At 40.5% G+C, this 20,514-nt stretch overlaps 1 protein-coding gene across 1 annotated transcript in view; it reads left to right on the plus strand.

The window, feature by feature from the left end:
- Positions 1–20,514, plus strand: part of ttc38 (tetratricopeptide repeat domain 38) — a 23,271-nt gene continuing 2,757 nt past the window's right edge. Inside the window, exons 1-11 of the mRNA XM_033622302.2 lie at positions 1–107; positions 4,832–4,909; positions 5,080–5,161; positions 10,184–10,355; positions 12,238–12,411; positions 14,455–14,530; positions 14,924–15,043; positions 15,197–15,256; positions 15,485–15,523; positions 16,031–16,112; positions 16,639–16,804. Coding sequence (XP_033478193.2) covers positions 78–107; positions 4,832–4,909; positions 5,080–5,161; positions 10,184–10,355; positions 12,238–12,411; positions 14,455–14,530; positions 14,924–15,043; positions 15,197–15,256; positions 15,485–15,523; positions 16,031–16,112; positions 16,639–16,804 — 1,079 coding nt within the window. The 5' untranslated portion in view covers positions 1–77. The remainder of the gene's footprint in view (positions 108–4,831; positions 4,910–5,079; positions 5,162–10,183; positions 10,356–12,237; positions 12,412–14,454; positions 14,531–14,923; positions 15,044–15,196; positions 15,257–15,484; positions 15,524–16,030; positions 16,113–16,638; positions 16,805–20,514) is intronic.

The raw sequence follows: 20,514 nt of genomic DNA on the forward strand, positions 1-20,514 counted from the left end.
ATTTCGTTTTATTAGCTTGACGCAGCAGCTGGAGTGAGAGTTTGAAAGTTTGGGGAGGTGAAAGCTCCACCTGAATCATGCTGGCTTCAAGTTTCAGGGACTGTAAGGTCAGTGTTGGGGCTTCAGAAAAAGTAGCTACAGCTTTAACGAGATAAATATTTCGGCAAAGAGTTAGCACAAGAGAGGACACGACACTCGCAGTATAACGGTTAAAAATCACGAGCTATAGTGTCGCGGTTATGTTCGCATCAGTGAAAGTAACAGTAAACATAAGCGTGAGAGGACGTTGTGAGGTTGGTGGGTTTTAACTGTGTTCGCCTTCTGAGTTGACACAAAATGTACATACAGCTAAGTCACTGATTAAATAATGTCCTTCTTAACTGTCTGAACTACGAACTTCTGTCAGGACGGGCTTATCTGCCCTTGAAAACTGAGGCTTTATCAGTGTTAGACCCGTTTATTTTAAGGTTGGTAACGTGTGCACAGTTTTCTCAGGCGGATTTGAAAGTCAGTAATATGGTGGCAACATTTGTGTAAAAATACACAACTTACACTCATATATACTATTAATATCTGCATCCCAACAGGGAATAGTGAAGTACATGCAACTAAACCAGTCATTGCACTTCATTTTGCAGGAGCTGTCTGGTAGTTAAGCTGCATTCACATGTGCACAGTGATTCAAATAGTTATTTCTTGTAATTTTTTGGTAGTTAAAAAATGGAACTACAAACAATATTGGGCCATAAAAGGAAAGTAATTCATTTTTATATTATTTCTATATTGCTTCTCTACTGTAATTCTATTTCCTTCGACCAGCCCCACCCCTTTTGCCCTAATGCTGGGAAGGTATGCTCAGGCAATGCATTTATCAGAGTTTGTAAACTTAAACTTGAATATTATAGGTCTTGATTAGTCAGGAGTATCTATTATTATTAGGGGTGGGAGGAAAAAATCGATAAGGCATATACACTGCCACACAAACATATATATGTTTGTGTGGCAGTGTCGTACTGTCACACAGTGTCAAGTATTTTTGTATTGTAGAAATTACTTATATGACAAATACAAATTAAACTTTAGATAGCCTACTAGAATAATATAATTAAACGCTTTTTCTAGTCCACTACATACATTTTGCTGCTGGAAAAAAATGGCTTAAGTGAGAGGAACAGACTGAAAACTTTATCTTATTAGATAAAACAGATTTTGACAAAGTTTTCCTTTGGGGACATAATTTACAGTTAAAAAAAAAAAGGGTAATAAGTTGCAATATATCGCAGTATATTCAATCGCAATACTCAGTATATTGCAACATATTTAAAGGAGAAGTCTGATATTTTGCACTTTGAGCCCCATTTCTGGGTTGTTTATGATGAAATAGAGTGGTTAAGACCAAAATTATGACGATTGCTCCTTTTCGGAGCCAAAACTCACCAAGTGGTCAGCGGTGTTCGGTGATGTTCTGACATAAAAATAGTAGCAAACTGTGGTTTCTGTGATGATTTATTCGACATTTTGTCTAATCCATTGATTTTCTATAGGAAGCCTCAATGTCCGTTGGTAGTAATCCGCCACCGGAAATGGAAAAGGGGGTGGTTTACGACAAGGTTGTAGTCATTGTAGTCTTTTAGCCCAGTGAAAGTGCCGGCTCGACAGTGCTACGAGAATGAACGAAAAAGTTTTGTAATGAGTTTAAACAACTGCACATTGGATTACTTGTTGTAAACAACCTTCGCAGTACGATGTCTTTGAACACAATGCCAGCCTTCTTCTTGTACTTCTTTTCTGTGTCCCATCTTTGCAATGGTTTCCTGCCAGTTGGGGACACCCACATAAAGGAGATATACACACGGCCATAGACATGTGTAAATCTGCCTGTTAAGCCAGGCAGGGGAAAGCCAAATTCTCTGAAAAGGAGCAGTTGTCACAATTTTGGTCTTATACTGGACTTCTCCTTTAAATTGATATTGTATTGTGATAATATGGTGTCATGGATCCTCTGGTGATTCCCACCCCTAATTATTAGGCTACTAGGTACATGTCACTCTTTTGTGGTTGCAGTTAACACTGTACACTCAGCCTCACAAGGTGACGGTATGAACTGTGAAATCAGTATCTTTCTCATTTAGGCTCACACAATAACCAGTTGTGCTTCATCTGTGAGTTACATCTGCTGCCCATTATGCATCACTGACTGTTCACCTGTAACCATAGTTTCTCATAGTCACATTTTCTGATACACACTTGTGCCTTTCAGGTGTCTCAGTACATGTATTACAGTAGTGCATTTATCCTCTGTTGGCTCAGTTAAAAGCTATGACAGTTAACTCACTGCAAAACTCACACCAGGACTTGTACATGTAGCCAGATAGATTAGGTTACCCACTGTATCTCTGTATTTTTCTGTTATTTAAATTCTGTTCACAAGGCGTCGCTCTGGGTTTACAATCTTGCTTGTCAAACCTTTCAAGTATTTTCTCAACATATCTCCTCTGTGAATTTTTCAGACATTCATCACTCTGGTGAAAATCAATACTGAGAAAATGTTTCACTTTACCAAAGTCTTTCATCTTGAATTTTTCGCTAAGAGCATTTTCTTCACAATCTTCAGTGCATTTTCATCACTGGCAACAATGATCAAGTCATCAACACATATTAACATGATCACTTTCTTTTTCTGTTTCCCTTGTCTAAACACAGTGATCAGTTGGATATTGTATGAAGTGCAGCATCTTGTTCCAATTCCTCCCCTGTATTGTGATATAGGGACTTTATATACACCAACTTTTTGTTTATGCCAGGGTTCCAGCACATTTTATGAACAAAAGGTAAAAAGTTTTTCGAACATATCAGATTCAAACACAATTTCATCCAGTGGGCATACATGTAGGGAGAGACAGAACACAGAGAGAGAATGAAGAAACGTATGTGATGGTACACAAAACGTTGCCACACATAGACACATACTAGAGGTACGTTTATTGTCAGCCAAAATGTCACTGTAAAATTTCCATGACTTTTCCAGATTTTCAATGCCTGTTGGAATCCTGGATCTCGCCTCATAAACCCCTGGTCGTTCGTGTAAATATCGCAACCTATCAGTGCATGTAGTTAGGCAGTTTTGACATCCATCTGTTGTAAAACGGGGTTTTCCTGTGCTGCTTTTTGCATCAACACTCAGATATTGCTCCGGTGCTCAGGTTAGAAGTAGGAGAACTGGTTTCCATATAGTCTGCATCCATCTTTTGACTGTATTCTTTGGCCACATGTTGTGCCTTGTATTGTCAGATCCATCAGCATTGTTCTTAAGTGCATACCCTTCTACTGTACCTCCTACCTCTACTGCTTTCTTACCCTCAGGCAAATTGGTGAGGGTAAATGTGTCACTTTCTCTCAGTGATTGCATTTCGTCATTTATCGCATTAATCCATTCCTTTTAGTGACATGATGTTACAGCCTCTCTGAATATTAGGGGTACGTTACCTGTTAATCTGTTACAATAATCTGTGTTAGTCAGTACCTGATCGTTCTCCTCACCAGATACCTATGCACTTAAATAACCTGGCTTCTTCCTCACTCTGGAGGGATATAAACTCATGGTCATGTCTGAGCTTGGCTGTTCACCTCAGGCATAGTAACAGGAACTTGGTCCCGAGTACATCCCAGACTCACAACAGGTTTTGCTTGGTCTTGCTAGCTCAGTTCTTCACCTCAAGGCTATTATTATCTGATGTCTCGTCAGTCTGTGTATGTCAATGCTCCTGTGCACCTGTCTGAGCTTCTGCACTTTCCCATTGTCAGGACAGTAGACCATGTAGGCTGGGCTGTTCTCGTCATACCCGACAAAGATTCACACCTCACACCTTGAATCCGGGTTTCTCTTGTCCTATGTGTAGGACCTCTGAGGATTTCATCCCAGTACCTAACGGCAGTCAAGGTACCATTGGCCTGTCACGTGCTCAGTGTGAAACTGCTCTCATCTCTGGAGAGAACAGGATGCTATTGGCAGACCTGCCAGTTCTGGTGTTCTCTGGCAAATGCCAAACAAGCTGCACAGTGCTGGGCTGTGAGCACAGGTCCTACTAGAGGACGTTGGGCCCTCATGTAACCCTTATGTTGTCTGTTTCTGAGAGTTTGGTCAGAAACATGCACATCAGTAGCCTGCTGGAGGTCATTTTGTTGGGCTCTGGCAGTGCTTCTCCTGTTCCTCCTTGCAGATAGCATAGATACCGGTCCTGCTGCTGGGTTGATGCCCTTCTACGGCCCTGTCCAGCTTTCCTTGTGTAAGGGCCGGTCTCCCGGTATCTTCTGCGTGCTCTTTAGACTGCTGGGAGACACAGCAAACCTTCTTGCAACCACATGTATGGATGTACCATCCTGGAGGAGCTGGAGGACCCGTGCAACCTGATTGGGCTGCAGGTACCACCTCATGCTACCAGTAGTGACAAGGACAACAGCAAAAGTAGAGGAGAATCAGTCAGTCAGTCTATGGACACCACATGTAAAATCATTCCCTTTTTCAGGTTGTCCTGCTTTTGCCTCTCCATTGCACCTGTTGTCACTTTGATTTGCACCAAAGCAGGTGAAACTGATTCACCTTCCTAAATGGACAGACTGATGTCCCTGAAGTTTAACTGACTTGGTGTTATACTGTGACCATTAAGTGTTCCCTTAATTTTTTTGAGCAGTGTACATTTCATCCTAGGGTAGCTTTGCTGTGGTTCAGCCTTGTTCAGTGTGAAGTAAAACATGCAAACAAGTAGCTTGCGAAGCTATTCTTTTAAACTAGCTTCTCCAACACTGATCGTGATGCTTCTGTTTCTTACAGGCGTGGAGTGCTGAAGGTCTTCCATTGTCCACCAGCAGCAATGAGGCTTGCAAACTATTTGACGCCATTCTCTCTCAGGTAAAGCCCACATAGCTTTCACTAAAAAAACAAACAAACAAAAAGAAACCCTCTGCCCTCCACATACACATACACATACAGTATACACACTGTGATGTTGTCTGTAGACTACTGTATATGTCAGTGAAAAGAAAATTCCACTTAACATCTCAGTCTTGTCTGTCTCCTAGTTTGTGAAATGGCGGAATGATGAAACCTTGGGAGGACTGGAAGGATGCTTTACTGCAATCAAGGCAGCTGACCCTAACTTTGGTAAATAGATTTGTGGTCAAACATTATTCATTGTTTTGATTTAACCTTTTACTTTACCAGGTCCTAATGAGACATGGAACCTCAGGCAGCAGCACAGTTAAAATTATATATAACGAGGCAACAGTGAATCATTGTTAAAGTTCAGAGTAAGAACACAAGGAAGGGATGAAGGTAACGGTGCTAAATTTATCCACTGCTAAAATAGCCTAATTAAATATGACTTTGACCCCCTACACTTTAAATAAACACAGACGAGGTCAGTTCCTCAAAGTCCTAGATCTAGTTAGAGGGAGCAATAATCATAAAAGCTTATCATTTCTCGTGCTTTGGGGTCATTGAACAAAGGAAAATTTGGCTAGTCATAATGAGTCATCTCGGCACATAAACAGAAGCGACCATGACCTGTGAAGACAAAGTTCACACTCAGCTCAACAGACACTTTCCAAATACACCTTTTTAACAACATGATTTCTGATGTGTTAAAAAAAAAACCTAGGTGCACATAAAGCACAGGTGTGATTTATACATTACTAACGACCTCAATCTATTTGAGGGAACCAGCTCCAGGTATTCAGTGGAATGACGTACAATTTTGGAGCTGTTGTATAATTAATGTTATAGTTAAACCTGTGCTTTTCCTGCTCTAACAAGTCAGCATGTCTGCTGTGCCTGTATAACATGATGAAGCCTTGGATATTTAGCAATGACTCTCTGTGCTGTCATTTATTTAGCAAAAACATTGACCTGTTGGCCTTGTGAAGCAGAGCTTTATCAGTACCTGTCTGTTAAACGAAGCATCTGTGTGACTTGTAATTGATGTTATAGATGCTGCTGTTTATCACCATGTGTTGAGTTTGAGCTCTCATCAAGTGTTTTAAATGCTTGATGGTTGTTCATGCAAATGAATCAAGCTGTTGTTGTGTGGGTTCAACAATTATTGATGCTCCTGAAGACTTAGAGGCTGCTTTTGACTATAACTGAAAATACAGGATCAGACCGTTTAAGTGTTGTCTGTTATGGTTACATAAAGAAAACAAATTGAGGTCATTTAGGTTTAAGATGAACAACAATATTATCATGAATCATAGTTAAAAGAACTGAATATGTTTTAAAAAGTATTTCACTGCTGGACTGTCTGTGCAGTATAAAGACACATATACATTTGAATTTGGTGCCATATGACCAGAGGAAACAGAGGAAAAAGACTGTGGCATTTCTTTTTGCTCAAGAGGTAGAAAACCCGCAACTTCCAGAATGCACTGCACCAGACCAATAAATGCTCCAGCTAGTAGGTGCCTGTTTGACACAATGGCTGCGGGGTGGTAACAAATGAGCTCATATTACACTTCAATGGTAAGCTAAAATGCAAAAATGGGGAAGTACAACCTATAGTTTGAACAACAGTCCGAAAGCCAGAAAAACCTGTCAATCAGCAGAGTTTAGCCGGGAGTGGGAGCAGGGAGATCCGGGCACTGGTTAGATGGAAGGAAGTTTACTATAGTTCATTCACACATACTTCCCACATTATTATGATACAAAGTGTGTTGAAAGTTGGCCAAGTATCAAGACATTGCAAAACAATGCATTTGTCAAACAATATTTGGAACTATTAGTAACTTTGTAACCACCTAAATGTTTATTGTAGCTGTTGTTGTTGTTGCAGATTAATTAAGATGTTGGACAGCTGGCCTTACAGAGATTGTTTTAAGCTGTAATTGGAAGGTTTTGTAAAAATAACCCTGTGTCATAATTGCTGAAACTGTCACATCCACTTGAGATAGATAATCTGTGGAAAAAATCATACTCGTCTGCCTACTCTATTGCCTCTCAGAGCCCCTAATGCTACACACAGGGCGTAAAATTAACACCTGCCAAGCGCCAATGGCGGGTAAAATATGAGTTTGGCGTGTAAAACAAAAACACACACCCGCCAGTGGCCGATGGAAAATTTTGAATTGCATGTGGGTTTTTTATGTGCTTCGACCATTTCTGCCAGTTGTGTCCATGGACGGTTTTTGCTATGGGTAATGTGGGCGACTGCCCAGGGCGCAAGTTTTCTAGACTACCGCTCATTTCCACGTCATGTTAGTGGAGTGGGCGCTGGGGCGCCCCTATTATTACGTTTCAACCAACAGCAGAAAAGAAATGCGAATCCTGGAGGTTGTGGATTGAATGGGGGTCACAGACAGGAACACGGCGGAGGCTCATAGTGCTCTGCGGCGCAAGATAACGGCTTACTGGCGACAGAGAAGTCCGACTCCAGGTCCAGTAATTTCCTCTTTCGTTGGTGTCATGACTGCCCAGTAGTAGCTGGACAACCGAGCCGCGGTGGCACACAGGTACAGTGCCCTCCAAAAGTATTGGAACAGTGAGGCCAATTCCTTTATTTTTGTTGTAGACTGAAAATATTTGGGTTTGACATCAAAAGATGAATATGGGACAAGAGATCAACATTTCAGCTTTCATTTCCAGGTATTTACATCTGGATCTGATACACAACTTAGAAGATAGCAACTTTTGTTTGAACCCACCCATTTTTCATGAGAGCAAAAGTATTGGAACATGTGACTGACAGGTGTGTTTTGTTGCCCAGGTGTCTCCCAATTACATTGATTATTCAAACAATAAATAGCACTGAATGTCTGAGCTCAGTTTCAGATTGGGTACGATAGGTTTTGCCTGTGCAGACTGCATTTAGAGGTGGAACCAACATGAAAACTGAGAGCTGTCTATGGGTGAAAAAGAAGCAATTGTGAATCTGAGAGAAGATGGACAATCAATCAGAGCCATTGCACAAACATTGCCCATAGCCAGTACAACCATTTGGAATGTCCTGAAGAAGAAAAAAACCACTGGTGTACTAAGCAACAGACATCGAACAGGTAGACCAAGGAAAACATCAGCAGTTGATGACAGAAACATTGTGAGAGCTGTAAAGAAAGACCCTAAAACAACTGTTAGTGACATCAGCAACAACCTCCAGAGGGCAGGAGTGAAGGTATCACAATCTACTGTTCGCAGAAGACTTCATGAACAAAAGTACAGAGGCTACACCAGAAGATGCAAACCACTCATTAGCAAGAAGAATAGGAAGGCCAGGCTGGAATTTGCCAAAAGGTACAGAGATGAGCCTCAGAAATTCTGGGAAAAAGTTTTATGGACTGAAGAGACAAAGATTAACTTTTTCCAAAGTGATGGAAAGGCGAAAGTTTGGAGAAAGAAAGGATCTGCTCATGATCCCAAACATACAAGCTCATCTGTGAAACACGGTGGAGGTAATGTCATGGCTTGGGCTTGGCATGGCTTCTTCTGGGACGGGCTCTTTCATCTTCATTGATGATGTAACACATGATGGCAGCAGCAAAATGAACTCACAAGTCTACAGAAACATTTTGTCTGCTAATTTAAAGAAAGATGCAACCAAACTGATTGGGAGATCCTTCATCATGCAGCAAGATAACAACCCAAAACACACTGCCAAAACAACAAAGGAGTTCATCAGGGGCAAGAAGTGGAAGGTTTTAGACTGGCCAAGTCAGTCTCCAGACTTAAACCCAATAGAGCATGCATTTTACCTGCTGAAGAGGAGACTGAAGGGAGTAACCCCCCAAAACAAACAACAGCTGAAAGAGACTGCGGTGAAAGCCTGGAAAAGCATCACAAAAGAAGAATGCAAAAGTTTGGTGATGTCAGTGGGTCACAGGCTTGATGCAGTTATTGAAAGCAAAGGATTTGCAACTAAATATTAAGTCTCATTCACTTTAATCTATTTTAAGTTTATATGTTCCAATACTTTTGCTCACCTAAAAATTTTGTGTTCCATTACAAATAATGCTATCTTCTAAGTTGTGTATCAGATCCAGATGTAAATACCTGGAAATAAAAGCTGAAATGTTGATCTCTTGTCTCATATTCATCTTTTGATGTCAAACCCAAATGTTTTCAGTCTACAACAAAAGTAAACGAATTGGACTCACTGTTCCAATACTTTTGGAGGGCATTGTATGTGGTGTGTCAGAGGAGAAACGAGCCGTTCACATTTCCACAAACCTCACCGCACTGTAGGGACTGTTCTTTACTTATGGAGGGACTGTCAGGGGAGGAGGGTGGCTGGTTGATTTTTATTTTATTTCGATCCCCCTATGTTAATCACTTATTGATGCTGTTTTTGAAGTATGAATAAGTCAATAAGTAATTTATTCCAATGAAATATCATTGATGTATTATAGAAAAGTGATTTATCTTTTTATAAATGACAAAAGGCACATCTGCCTAATTTTTGACGTGGTATCGTGATACTACTGCAGCCGTTGCCGCAAGCACGCCAAAGAAACACAGAGGACAGGTTTGGATTTTCCTAAAGTTGGATTTTCATACTAAAAACGTAAGGTAATTATTTTTCGTCAAATAAGGCACAATTTTTTTATTTGGCTGGTGAAAAATATGTTTAGCCGGTAAATTTTTGGAGGTCACTAGCCAATGGCAGATGAGGTAAAATCTTAATTTTACACCCTGGCTACACATGAATAAAAACAACTAATCAGAGACGAGGAGTCAGTTATTTCAGTCACTGCTCATGATTTGCGGTCAAACTGTCAAACTAGGCAGCGCTAATCAAATATGAATCAAGAATTTTGTTACTGCATTGCCTGTGTCTCATCTCAGATGTTATCAGGGTTTTAGTGTACTGTTTAGCTGTAAAATGAGAAAGTTTGTGACTGGAGCAAACTGTCTCATGTCATCTCAGCCGGTGGTCTTTTTTTGTTAAGGAAAATCCTGCATAGTATACCTTAAAATTAAAAACTTTATCAGAATCATCTTTTTTGGCCAAGTATGTGCAATCATGTTCGGACTTTGACTCCTGTTTTCATTAACCATGAACAAAAATTGCACTTACTTTAATGTGCCCCTTACATATCTGGCTATGCTTGAAAAGAAAAGTGCCTCTAATTATTTTTATCATGTTGAATTGCAGTGAGAAAGTCCAGAAGAAAATACTGGTGTTATCTGTTTTCCTTGCAGTTATGGGCCATGTGATCAGTACAGGGCTGGAGCTGGTGTCAACAGCAACCTCCACCCGTCTCAATGAGCGTCTGGCCAGTGCTGTGAAGCGAACAGTGGAGCTGGCCAACAGCCAGGACATTTATCCCAGAGAGAGGCTCCATGTCAAGGCTATGGAGCTCTTTTCACATGGGTAAGATCCAGAGCCAGGTGGTCAAAGGAAATACAGTCAAAACAGAGGCAAGAAAAATAATTCGGCCCCTACAGCGGTCAGTGGTTATGAAAGAGGCATCTCAAGACTACACGTGCTCTTTGTAGTTGTAACATTGGGTCCCAACATGCATTGATAAGCTATGAAATCATGATGGATCAAAGTTGTAAATATTGATAAAAACTATTCATCATGTAAACAACAAATTAAACACTGTCATTATTTAAAATATTAATTTAAAAGCAGATTATTTAATTATAAGATAAGGTCTCATGGCATACAAATGGAATACCAAGGCTGTCCTGAATTCCATTTTTGGGGCTTCGAAGCTTCAGTGATAATTACCTGCAAATATTCAAAGCCTTGATGGGAAGCGCCAACACCAACCCAACCTAACCTGACTTTAGAAGAACTTGGCACCGCTGCATGTGCGTGACAGAGCAATAGAGAGCGGGAAGAGAAGTTGGAAGGTGAACTTTTGCAAGCAATGTTTCTGTAACTTATTAACAACTTGAATGCTGTGGGTTGGGCCACATCATTAGATGCAAAGCCAGCGCTTCACTACAGTTGCAAGCCACGGATAAGAGTCTGCATTGTGTTTCACCTGTTCTTTCGCCTCATCAGACAGCCAGTTTAATTGTATGATGTGGGAGTCAATGACTGTGCTGAGGACACTGACCTCAGTCATGTCTGACACTGGCCCCCTTCTTGCAATCTCCTCCACCAGTTCACTCAAAAATCAAAACAAACGGAAAACTCAGCATTTGAATACTGATCTGGACATTGATTACCATGGCAACAGTTGAAGCATTTAGATCAGCTCTACTGAATACATTTTCAAACTTCAAACAAATAGTTACATGCTTATTTGGAAATGGACAACCCAAAGCTGCCCAACAGAAAAAGGTTTGCTAAGTAGATCCAAGATCTCAGTTAATACATTCGACATATGACTGACAGGACGAAATTTTTATCATTTAAATGTTCTTCAGTGTAAGTTATGGTAAATTAAATTAGAAGGAACTGAAATGTGAAAGTGCTAATGCCTGAAAACATAAAATTTATGAGTAAATTTGACAATTTGAGACTCAGGTGCTCACTGGTGGTCATATCAAAAACAACACTTGCATACAACTGCTTTTTTCTATAAACATACACTGTCATAATCACATAGGAAGTCATCCTGTTGTGGATTTAATGTGAAATATATTCTATAAAATAGTCCAAGACAGATTGTTGATTATAATTGAGCTATTGAGTTCATTTTTACCCCCTTTTTAACAAGTGCCAGTATTATAAATCTGACCAGAAGAGAGGCGTTTTAACTGATTTAATATAACATGTTTTGAAGTGAGGGCTGCAGCGCAGTCAGTCACCATTAGATCCAAATAGAGAAGAGATCAGTTTTGTTTATCGTCATGCCAGAGGAGGTAGTTTGCCTGTGAAAGAAGTCTTTTAGACAGCACAAGACTACAAAAATGTTTTATCTACCAGGCAATATGCATTCATCCCCAAGCTCCTTTCGTCTGTCCCCATGTGATGCAGTCACATGCTTCAGATCCACATTCATCTCTTATATTGTGTGCCAAAGAGTCTTCTGTATATTTCATTCACAGGCTAGTAAGTAATATTTGTATTCTGTCTGCAGCGTCTTATTTCCCTACGGTAAAGTATGATATACTGTAATATTGAGAGAACATTTTATTCTCAATATTGTCTTGGAGGATACTTTTGTTATTCAAGGGCCTCTAATTCCCTGCATTGAGCACAAAGCATATTGACGTCTTTGTGATTCTCCTGGTACACTCATTCTGTTGTCCTTCGTTGCTTTATTGTCTTTAACAATGACTCATGTTTGTTGTAGAAATTTTCTCAAGGCCTGCGACGTATGGGAAGACATTCTGGTCGATCACCCCACTGATATGGTGGCTCTCAAGTTTGCTCACGACTCTTACTTCTACTCGGGAGCCCAAGTTCAGATGAGGGACTCTGTTGCCAGGGTGCTGCCCCACTGGAAACCACATATGCCATTTTACGGGTAAAAAAGACAGCACACATTACAGGAGAAGTATTTTGAATAAATTTATGATCACATGTAGAAACTCAGTGGCTATATAGTGGTTAGTTAGTTTATAGATATATGTAATGCGAGTGAAGGGGGGCTTTAAAATATATAAAAGACAAATTTTAATGCATGCAAAATAGACATGTAGGGCACTACCTTACATCCGGCGCAAAGTGGCTTACAGTGCAGTGCAACTGTCCTCGCTAGTTTCAGATCTATGCAGTTATCAGTGTCATGGCCAGCAATGTATTCGGACATGTTTTTCTGTCTGTTGCTGCTCCCTCTCTCTGCTCGTCCGCTCCTCAGTTTCAATGAGCTCTGTCTCCATGTACGTCCGTGTACTCCGTGTTCAAATAAATACAGGCGGTCATCAAATTCAGATGGCTCGTGAGACCAGCTGCCGTAAAACACCAAAGATGAAGAATCTCACGAGACGTGAGATTTCAGAGCCAGACTTTCACTCTCTGAGTGAGTATTTTGACTTGCCACAACAAACATGTCCAAATTTTTACCTGGTTTTGACCAACTGTATCTGGATGAGCCATTTAAATTTGATGACCGCCCGTATTTATTTGAACACGGAGTACACGGATGTACATTGAGGCAGAGCTCATTGAAACTTAAGAGCGGACGACCAGAGAGAGGGAGCAGCAACAGGCAGAAAAACATGTCCAAATCCAGCTAAAGGTAAACACAGACGTTCATTTTTCCTTTCTGTTATGTTGTCGGATAATTATACTAACAATCCGAGCCTATCTGTGTGAAAAAATGCACTTTTAGTGGACGTATTTTGACGTTGTTTGACACTGTCTGAGTGCCCTATTATTTAATATAGCGTGCGCTCAGGGGATGCAGACAGGTCAGCCCTAGCTTCGTACTGGAGAAATGTCAAATATTGAACATTCTATCACTTACTTAGACGAAAGTAGATCGGAAAATAGGGCCCAGGTTGAAAAAAACATTAGTTCCCCTTTAACATGAGGTGTGGTCAGGCGCCATTTTGAGGCAACAGAAAGTGATTGCACCATTACCCACTAAGCATTATAATGAGGTGCTGATGGTTTGAATATGGCTAATCATATTAATGTTGTGTTCACAACTTGTTTCTGCCGCGTCCAAGTTGAAAATCAATTGATGCAGATTTGGCATTTTTTCTGGAGTAGCTCATTAAATGTGTGCAAATTCTATGTGGATATATGAACTAAATATGTGCATAAATGCAAAAAAAAAAGGCGAAAAATAAGACCGTATGCAGTTTACAGGATCATCAAAATCACACAAAGATGTTCAAACACAGATAGTGTAGATACAGTGCAGTGAGATGGCTGGTTAGCTGGTGGTTGTCAGGAAAGTGGTTCTGGGAAGGTAGAAAGTGTTTCAAGAAGAGTGTTGTGGTGACTGAACCATACTGTCCTGCAGAGGGTAATCTCTCAGACACGGGGGGGGTAGCCTCGGTCGTCACCCTACAATCATGTTTGCCCTTTATGGGTGACAACTTGAAGCAGGTGAATTATTGTTTTCTTTCACATCTTTCTTTTAACAGCACATAGTCTAAGTATATAGGTGAGTCAGACCAAACAAAATCCTTTTCATATTTTAACATCTGATGATAACATTCATGCCTCACAACAATGATTTCTTCGAGCTATGTCTGTGTTATGGAGACAAATCCAACAACATTACCACAGTGAAAATAAAAGCCCGTATTCCTACATGGCAATAATGTGAAAGCAGTTACCAGCATGATCAAAAGTAAAGGATGGTGCACAAAAGTTGACACCGAATATCATGTTGACTTTTTAAAAAAGCAAATTGGGGTCACTTCAAATCACTCTCAAAGCTGTCATTGTTATTGCTCAAGGCTTGTTTGCTCACAAAACCAGTGTTTGCTTTTCATCATCCTGGATAAACTGAAAAGTTCTCTCCATCCTGGATTTTGTAATGAGAGTTTTGTGTGTGTGTGTGTGTGTGTGTGTGTGTGTGTGTGTGTGTGTGTGTGTGTGTTTGTGCCCTCAGCTATCTAAAGGGACTGTACTCCTTTGGTCTCCTTGAGACTCGTCTCTATGACCAGGCTGAGAAAGAAGCCATGGAGGTGAGATTTTCTTCTCCGTTATAGTCTGCTGTACACGTTGTTGCCATTACTGTAACTGGGCGGTCCAGGCGATCTGTGCCTGTGCTGCCTGTGCTTGTGTCAGTTCAATTCGCCAAGTAATTTGCTGTCGAACACTGATAATAAGCAGCTCATCCAGCCCTCAGCGGCCCGACTCTGCTGTGCTGAATGCGTAATGCATACATAATAGTCCTGACATGAGGGTCACTTGAAAAGAAGATTGGGGAACATCTTAGACCAAATGAAAGATAGAAATTGAGACTTGAGCATGCCATTACGTTTGAATAGTCATTTTATTGTGGTGTAAGAAATATAGCATTTTTCTGCATCTGTATTACCTCTCCTCACCTCAAACTGAGTAACTCTCTTGTGCAGGGCCTCGCTCTGACTCCAGACGATGCTTGGGCTGTCCACTCTGTAGCCCATGTTTGTGAGATGAAAGCAGAGGTGGACAAAGGCTTGAAGTTCATGGAGAGTCGAGAGAAAGACTGGCAGGTACAAGCATTGACTGCTCCTCAGCACTGTGTTTTTCTGATGAATTTCATCTCAGCAACCTTGTACAGTTCTGAATAGTTTGTCCAATAAATCAAATCACACTTTGCAATAGCCTAAGGAAAAATATTTCTAATATGTATTGTTAAATTCTAGGTATCTGACGTGCTGGCCAGTCATAACTATTGGCACTGGGCTCTATACTTCATCGAGAAGGTAAAGATTGTAATGAGTTTTCTCAGTCAAGCGAGTAGTTGGCAGTAGGGGTGTTTATGGAACTTGTATTTATGATATCCTTTCCCCTGGGTAATTTGAAGTCTGGAGTTGATTATATTGCGAGATTAATTTGTGTTTGCATCTGTGCAACACAATCTATCAACCCCGCTTATCTCTCAAGTCTGGAGTTACTCAGATTCATCTTTCTCACCTCTTCCTCCTCCACAGGGGCAGTACGATGCCGCTCTACAAATATACGACTCTCAGGTTGGTTTATGTCGGATTTTCATCAAAACCTAAGTGGCACATACCTGTCAGAGTGCATACATCCTCCTTTCATGAGCCACACATGTAGCAACACACAGGGGATGCACACTAAAAGCAATGTGTTGTGCTTGTTGTGACTCAAAAAGTCAACTGTGTGCAAATGGAAGTCAAGTCAATGTGATAACACATTTTAGTGTCAGCTGCCAACGTTGATTATTTTTTCATCCAGTCTAAAAATAGTTAGACAGTTTGGAAGTAAAGCATTTTACTGTCCTGTCCTATACAAGAACATTTCATAATGTTACTTACCGCTGGCCATAAGTCTGAGCACAACAGGAGCTCTCACATCAAGTCAGACAAGTTTCATGAATGTTTAAGCACTCGTATTAAGGGAATCCAGAAAGACATAAATGTGCCTGTTTTAAAAGTTGTATTTCTCTGACAAATGTCATTGTGTGGAGGTAGTTACATGTTCAAGGTGAACAGTAAAATGTGTCCTATGTTTAGGTATTCAGACGGTGTAAAGCCACAGGATCCATGTTGGACACTGTTGATGCCTGTTCAATGCTCTACAGGCTGGAAATGGAGGGTAAGATGCAAGCTGATATGGGAATTTACAAGGTAGTGCTGGCAATGTAATCACTGTCTGCATTAAGGAAATTGGAAAGGGAGTTTTAATGTTACGGTCCATCTATCACATAGGATATCTTGGATGCCACTTACAAGGGTTTGATTAAAATTCTGGAAATGATGCATGGCCTTTTTTTCCCAAATTTACACAGATTGGCTTGATGAAGGTGCTGCAACATTTGTTAATGTGTTGCTAATTGGCTGAAGGGCGACTACAGCGTCTAATTTAAGAGAATTTAAGATACTGTGGTCTTAAGTGAAACTGCTAATGAGGTGAGATAATGTCAGTTATCATACCTCATTAATCTGAGTAAAGGTAACAACTGGAATTAGCACAACCTCTGACTGCTTCTTTTTTACTCTAGTCAAACCAAAACAGACTAAATGACCTGCTGAGATTTCAAAAATCTGTTTTGTCTTATGATTTGTTGCCTTTGTGCAGCCTTGTAGAAATACTTCTGTGTTAATGTTGGTGCATGTGTTAGGTGTGTGCGTGAAGGACCGCTGGCGAGAGCTGCTCCAGGTAACGGAGCCTCACACCGACGATCACGTGACATTGTTCAACGACCTCCACTTCCTCATGGTGTCGCTGGGAGCTAAAGAGAGCAAGACTTCTCAGTGTCTGCTGGAGGGCCTTCAGGAATTGGCTAAGTAAGTTCCGCACCATTTCTCCCCTTCACTGCACACCTCAACACTTTTTCAGCCTTACATAAGAGCCACGCAGGCCTTATGTAAAATGAAGACAGAAACAAGGCAGAGCGTAGGATGGTGAGATAGAGAGCAGATGCAGTCAGAAAGAGAATTCAGAGCTGCCGTCCATCTCAGAGAACAGGGTCTTCCCTCTGTAGCAGATGTACCAGCAGCTGCTGCCTCTGTGGAGTTTTGTGGTTACAATGTATTCTGGCATACCCGACTGCGGACATCCTGTGCTCTCCATTTTGTCCGGCGCACAACCCACAGAAAAGCTGCCACTTAAACCACTGCTTTTAAGATTGTCATGTTTTTCAGTGTTATGTAATATAATGCAAGTCACAAGTGTTTGGGAATGATGCACCTTCAGGGGGAAAGCAGCTCTTGAAAGAGAATTCCCAAGTAAGAAACAGAAATGTTCTCCTGAACACAGCTCTACTTTTTAGTTATCAGTGAGGACGTGTTTGAGCTTTGCATTTATTTAACTCCATCGCTCATATGTATACTGTATATACCATGTCACTTTTATTACCTTGGTTTGGAAGGATTGCACGGCTTTACATAATCCATTTTTTGCCATAATATAATTTCACAAACGTCTTTTACAGTCAGAGGCAGCGACTCTAATCATTAGCTAATCCAAGAAAGCCCCACAAAGGTATTGCACCTTTGGCATAACGATGAAGTGAATCCTCCTCAGATGTTGATGCCTTTCATAGATCATAATAATCTATACCTCAGACAGTCTGTAATAGAAATAAACCAACCCAGTTGTTTTGGGGTTGCCAGTCTGTCAGGCTGTCCATCTGTCCCAGTCTCTTGAACACAATCTCTCAAGAACACCTTGAGAGAATTTCCACAAATTTGGCACAAACGTCCACTTGGATTCAACTATGAACTGATTAGAATTCGGTGGTCAATGGACAAATGTCAAGGTCGGTTTGACCTCACAAACCATGTTTTTGGCTATAACTCAAGAATTTCTATGCTGATTCAATTCAATTCAACAGAACTGTTGAAGGAAATTCTTGTGCCATAGAATGCTTCAAAATACAGTAACACTACATACAGTAACCACAATTTTGATGATTCACAAACAGTAACAACCAGGCAACCAGTGGCTTCCCCAGGTCAGGGTCACTCACTGGGCCCAGTTTTAGAACAGTAGAGTATTAAATACCTGGCAATATATACAAATATACAAGATAGAATTGTTTTCAAGGAGCAAAAGCAAAAAACAGTGTCTAACAGAGTAACAATAGGAGTACAATACGTACAAGAGTTTGAAAAAATGAACTAAATTGGTGGAACAAACAGGCTGTGCCTGATAAGTGATGACATTTTATATCCAAAAGGTTAAAGGTCAGCTTCACTGTGATATCATAATGTTCTGCAAAACACTTTTCTGGCCATTATTTAACGCCATAACTCAAGAACAGAAGGGGAGACATTTGGTCAGATACTGAATTGATGACACTAATCTTGGGTGCCCAACTTGACACTGTGCTGATTTTATAGATCTTCTGTGCTGCCAGGGGGGAGATGTGTGTGAAGCATTCATTGGGTCTCATTCATGAAACGTGGGCAGAAGGAATTTGTGTGTAAACTGTTCGCAGACGGAAATTTACGTGCGCGTCCGCATTCATCAATATTTTAGTAGCTCCGATCTTTTCGTAGCTACTAACAAAATCTACTCTTGCTCCTGACCACTCGTAGTGCTTGTGTAAATTTAGTAAAGCACATAAATATTGCTTGTCACTATTCGAAATTACAATTTTAATTCGTATTGCGCTCTGTTATGTACACAATACACAGATGCCTTTGAAACACGTAATCTAAACATGACAAAATATTAAAAATATAACACATTTAGTTAAATTAGTTGGCACTTAGCAGGTTTAAGATCCAGATTAGGTTCATGATTGTGAATTATCTATGTAAATCGACTCAATAGATTACACGTTCTTTCTACATGTTGAATGATGATAATAAAAAATATCCGTAAGGACAGCCGGATCACAGCCTCTTCGGCCTTCGGCCGTTCCCACTTCATTCAAAACCCCACAAATTAATCTTCTGTTTGTTTGGTGACCGCTGTATTTTTGTGTGTGCTTATAGGCCTTAAGGTGAACGCAGTTATCGTTTCATCTTGTTCCGACATCTGGGGACTACACGATCTTTGCTTCATAAAAAAGATCGATACATGTTCAGCTAATCAGTGGGAGTTCGTAGCTCATAACCCCACAAGAGACAATGTGATCCTGTGATCGGGGTCGTAATTCGGCACTTGTTCTGTCTGAGCATAATGATCTGTTCCGCCTGAGCATAATTCGCTGGGTCGGTGGTGAAGTGGCGTACATGACTCGTGCTACGGATGGACGGACAGACAGACAGACACATATCTTAAACAGGTAATACATCTGGCTACACCTTTCCCACATCAAATATCCGTGATCACCTAGACCCGCGTGCGTAAAAGCGCACACAATTCCGTGTCCTCTCACCGCGGATGCTGTGATTTCATGGCCCGGTACTCATTGTAGCCCACTCTTAGATGTCGGAGCGGAAATCAGTTTCTGTGAGACTTTTTTTGATTCACCTTACGGCCTATTATGCGTTTCTTTGCCTCCAGTTTCATATCAAACCATTTACGCTTTATCTCTGACATGGTTATTTGTACTACGGACACAACATTAACAGCCTCTGTTACCTCGCTCCAGGCCTTCGCTTTGCCTGTCCCTGTCACACCACTACTAACTGAAGAAAATAAAATGTTTTTTCTTAAGTCCACTTCACCCAAAATTATTTCACTCTCCGCTTCGGAAAAATTATTTTTTCTTTCTCTCTCTTTGTTTGTTTGCGCCATGACTGACAGGTCGACTGGATGCACCTACACCTCCTTATATGGTGGTCATTGGATATTCATGGGCGGGGATTTATGCTAATTGCTGATTACCGGGAGCGCGCTGTCACTTTACGATGGATTGGCATTCATGATCATACACAAGTGTTTACGATCAAATCTGAGTTTCCCGCGGCGTTCCTGAATCTGGAGTAGGTTTTTAGTAGAGTAGGCTTTTATGTGCAAATCTACACACAGATTTACTCACTTTTCATGAATGAGACCCATAGTTTTCACAGACATGGATGTAAACTGTAACTGCAACTTTATTGGTTGGTGGAGGCATAGAACCGCAATGTGGTAATTCTGATTTAATGAAGGATATTACATGTGTTGGTTAGCATCATTCACAGCTTTCATTTCGTTGAATTTTAGAGTTTCCATCATAAAAGTAATACAAGCATAGATGTGTGAATCTAACTTTTATCTTCTGAGTCCTTTTAATGTTTGAAAATCAGTTTGTAAAGGTTCTGTTAAGTTAAATTGCTCCCTGTTTGTTTTCTAGCAAAAACTACATTCAAAAATTGTTAAATAATTTTCTTTGATGAATTTAATAAATCTTTTGCTTTGTTTCTTTTCCTCATTGGTGAAAAAGTTAGGTGAGTGGTATACAGATGAAAATTACTAAATATAACAAACATCATATGCTTGCCATTCTTTAAAAAAATCACCCCAAAAAACATTCCTCCTCTAATACTAGCTTCTGAACCTTCCAGCTGTACCAATAAATGTTTTTTTTCTGTAGTTATAAACCACTCCTTTCCCTTGC

The sequence above is a fragment of the Epinephelus lanceolatus genome, chromosome 5, assembly GCF_041903045.1.
Source record: "Epinephelus lanceolatus isolate andai-2023 chromosome 5, ASM4190304v1, whole genome shotgun sequence".
In the NCBI taxonomy this organism is placed as follows: Eukaryota; Metazoa; Chordata; class Actinopteri; order Perciformes; family Serranidae; genus Epinephelus; species Epinephelus lanceolatus.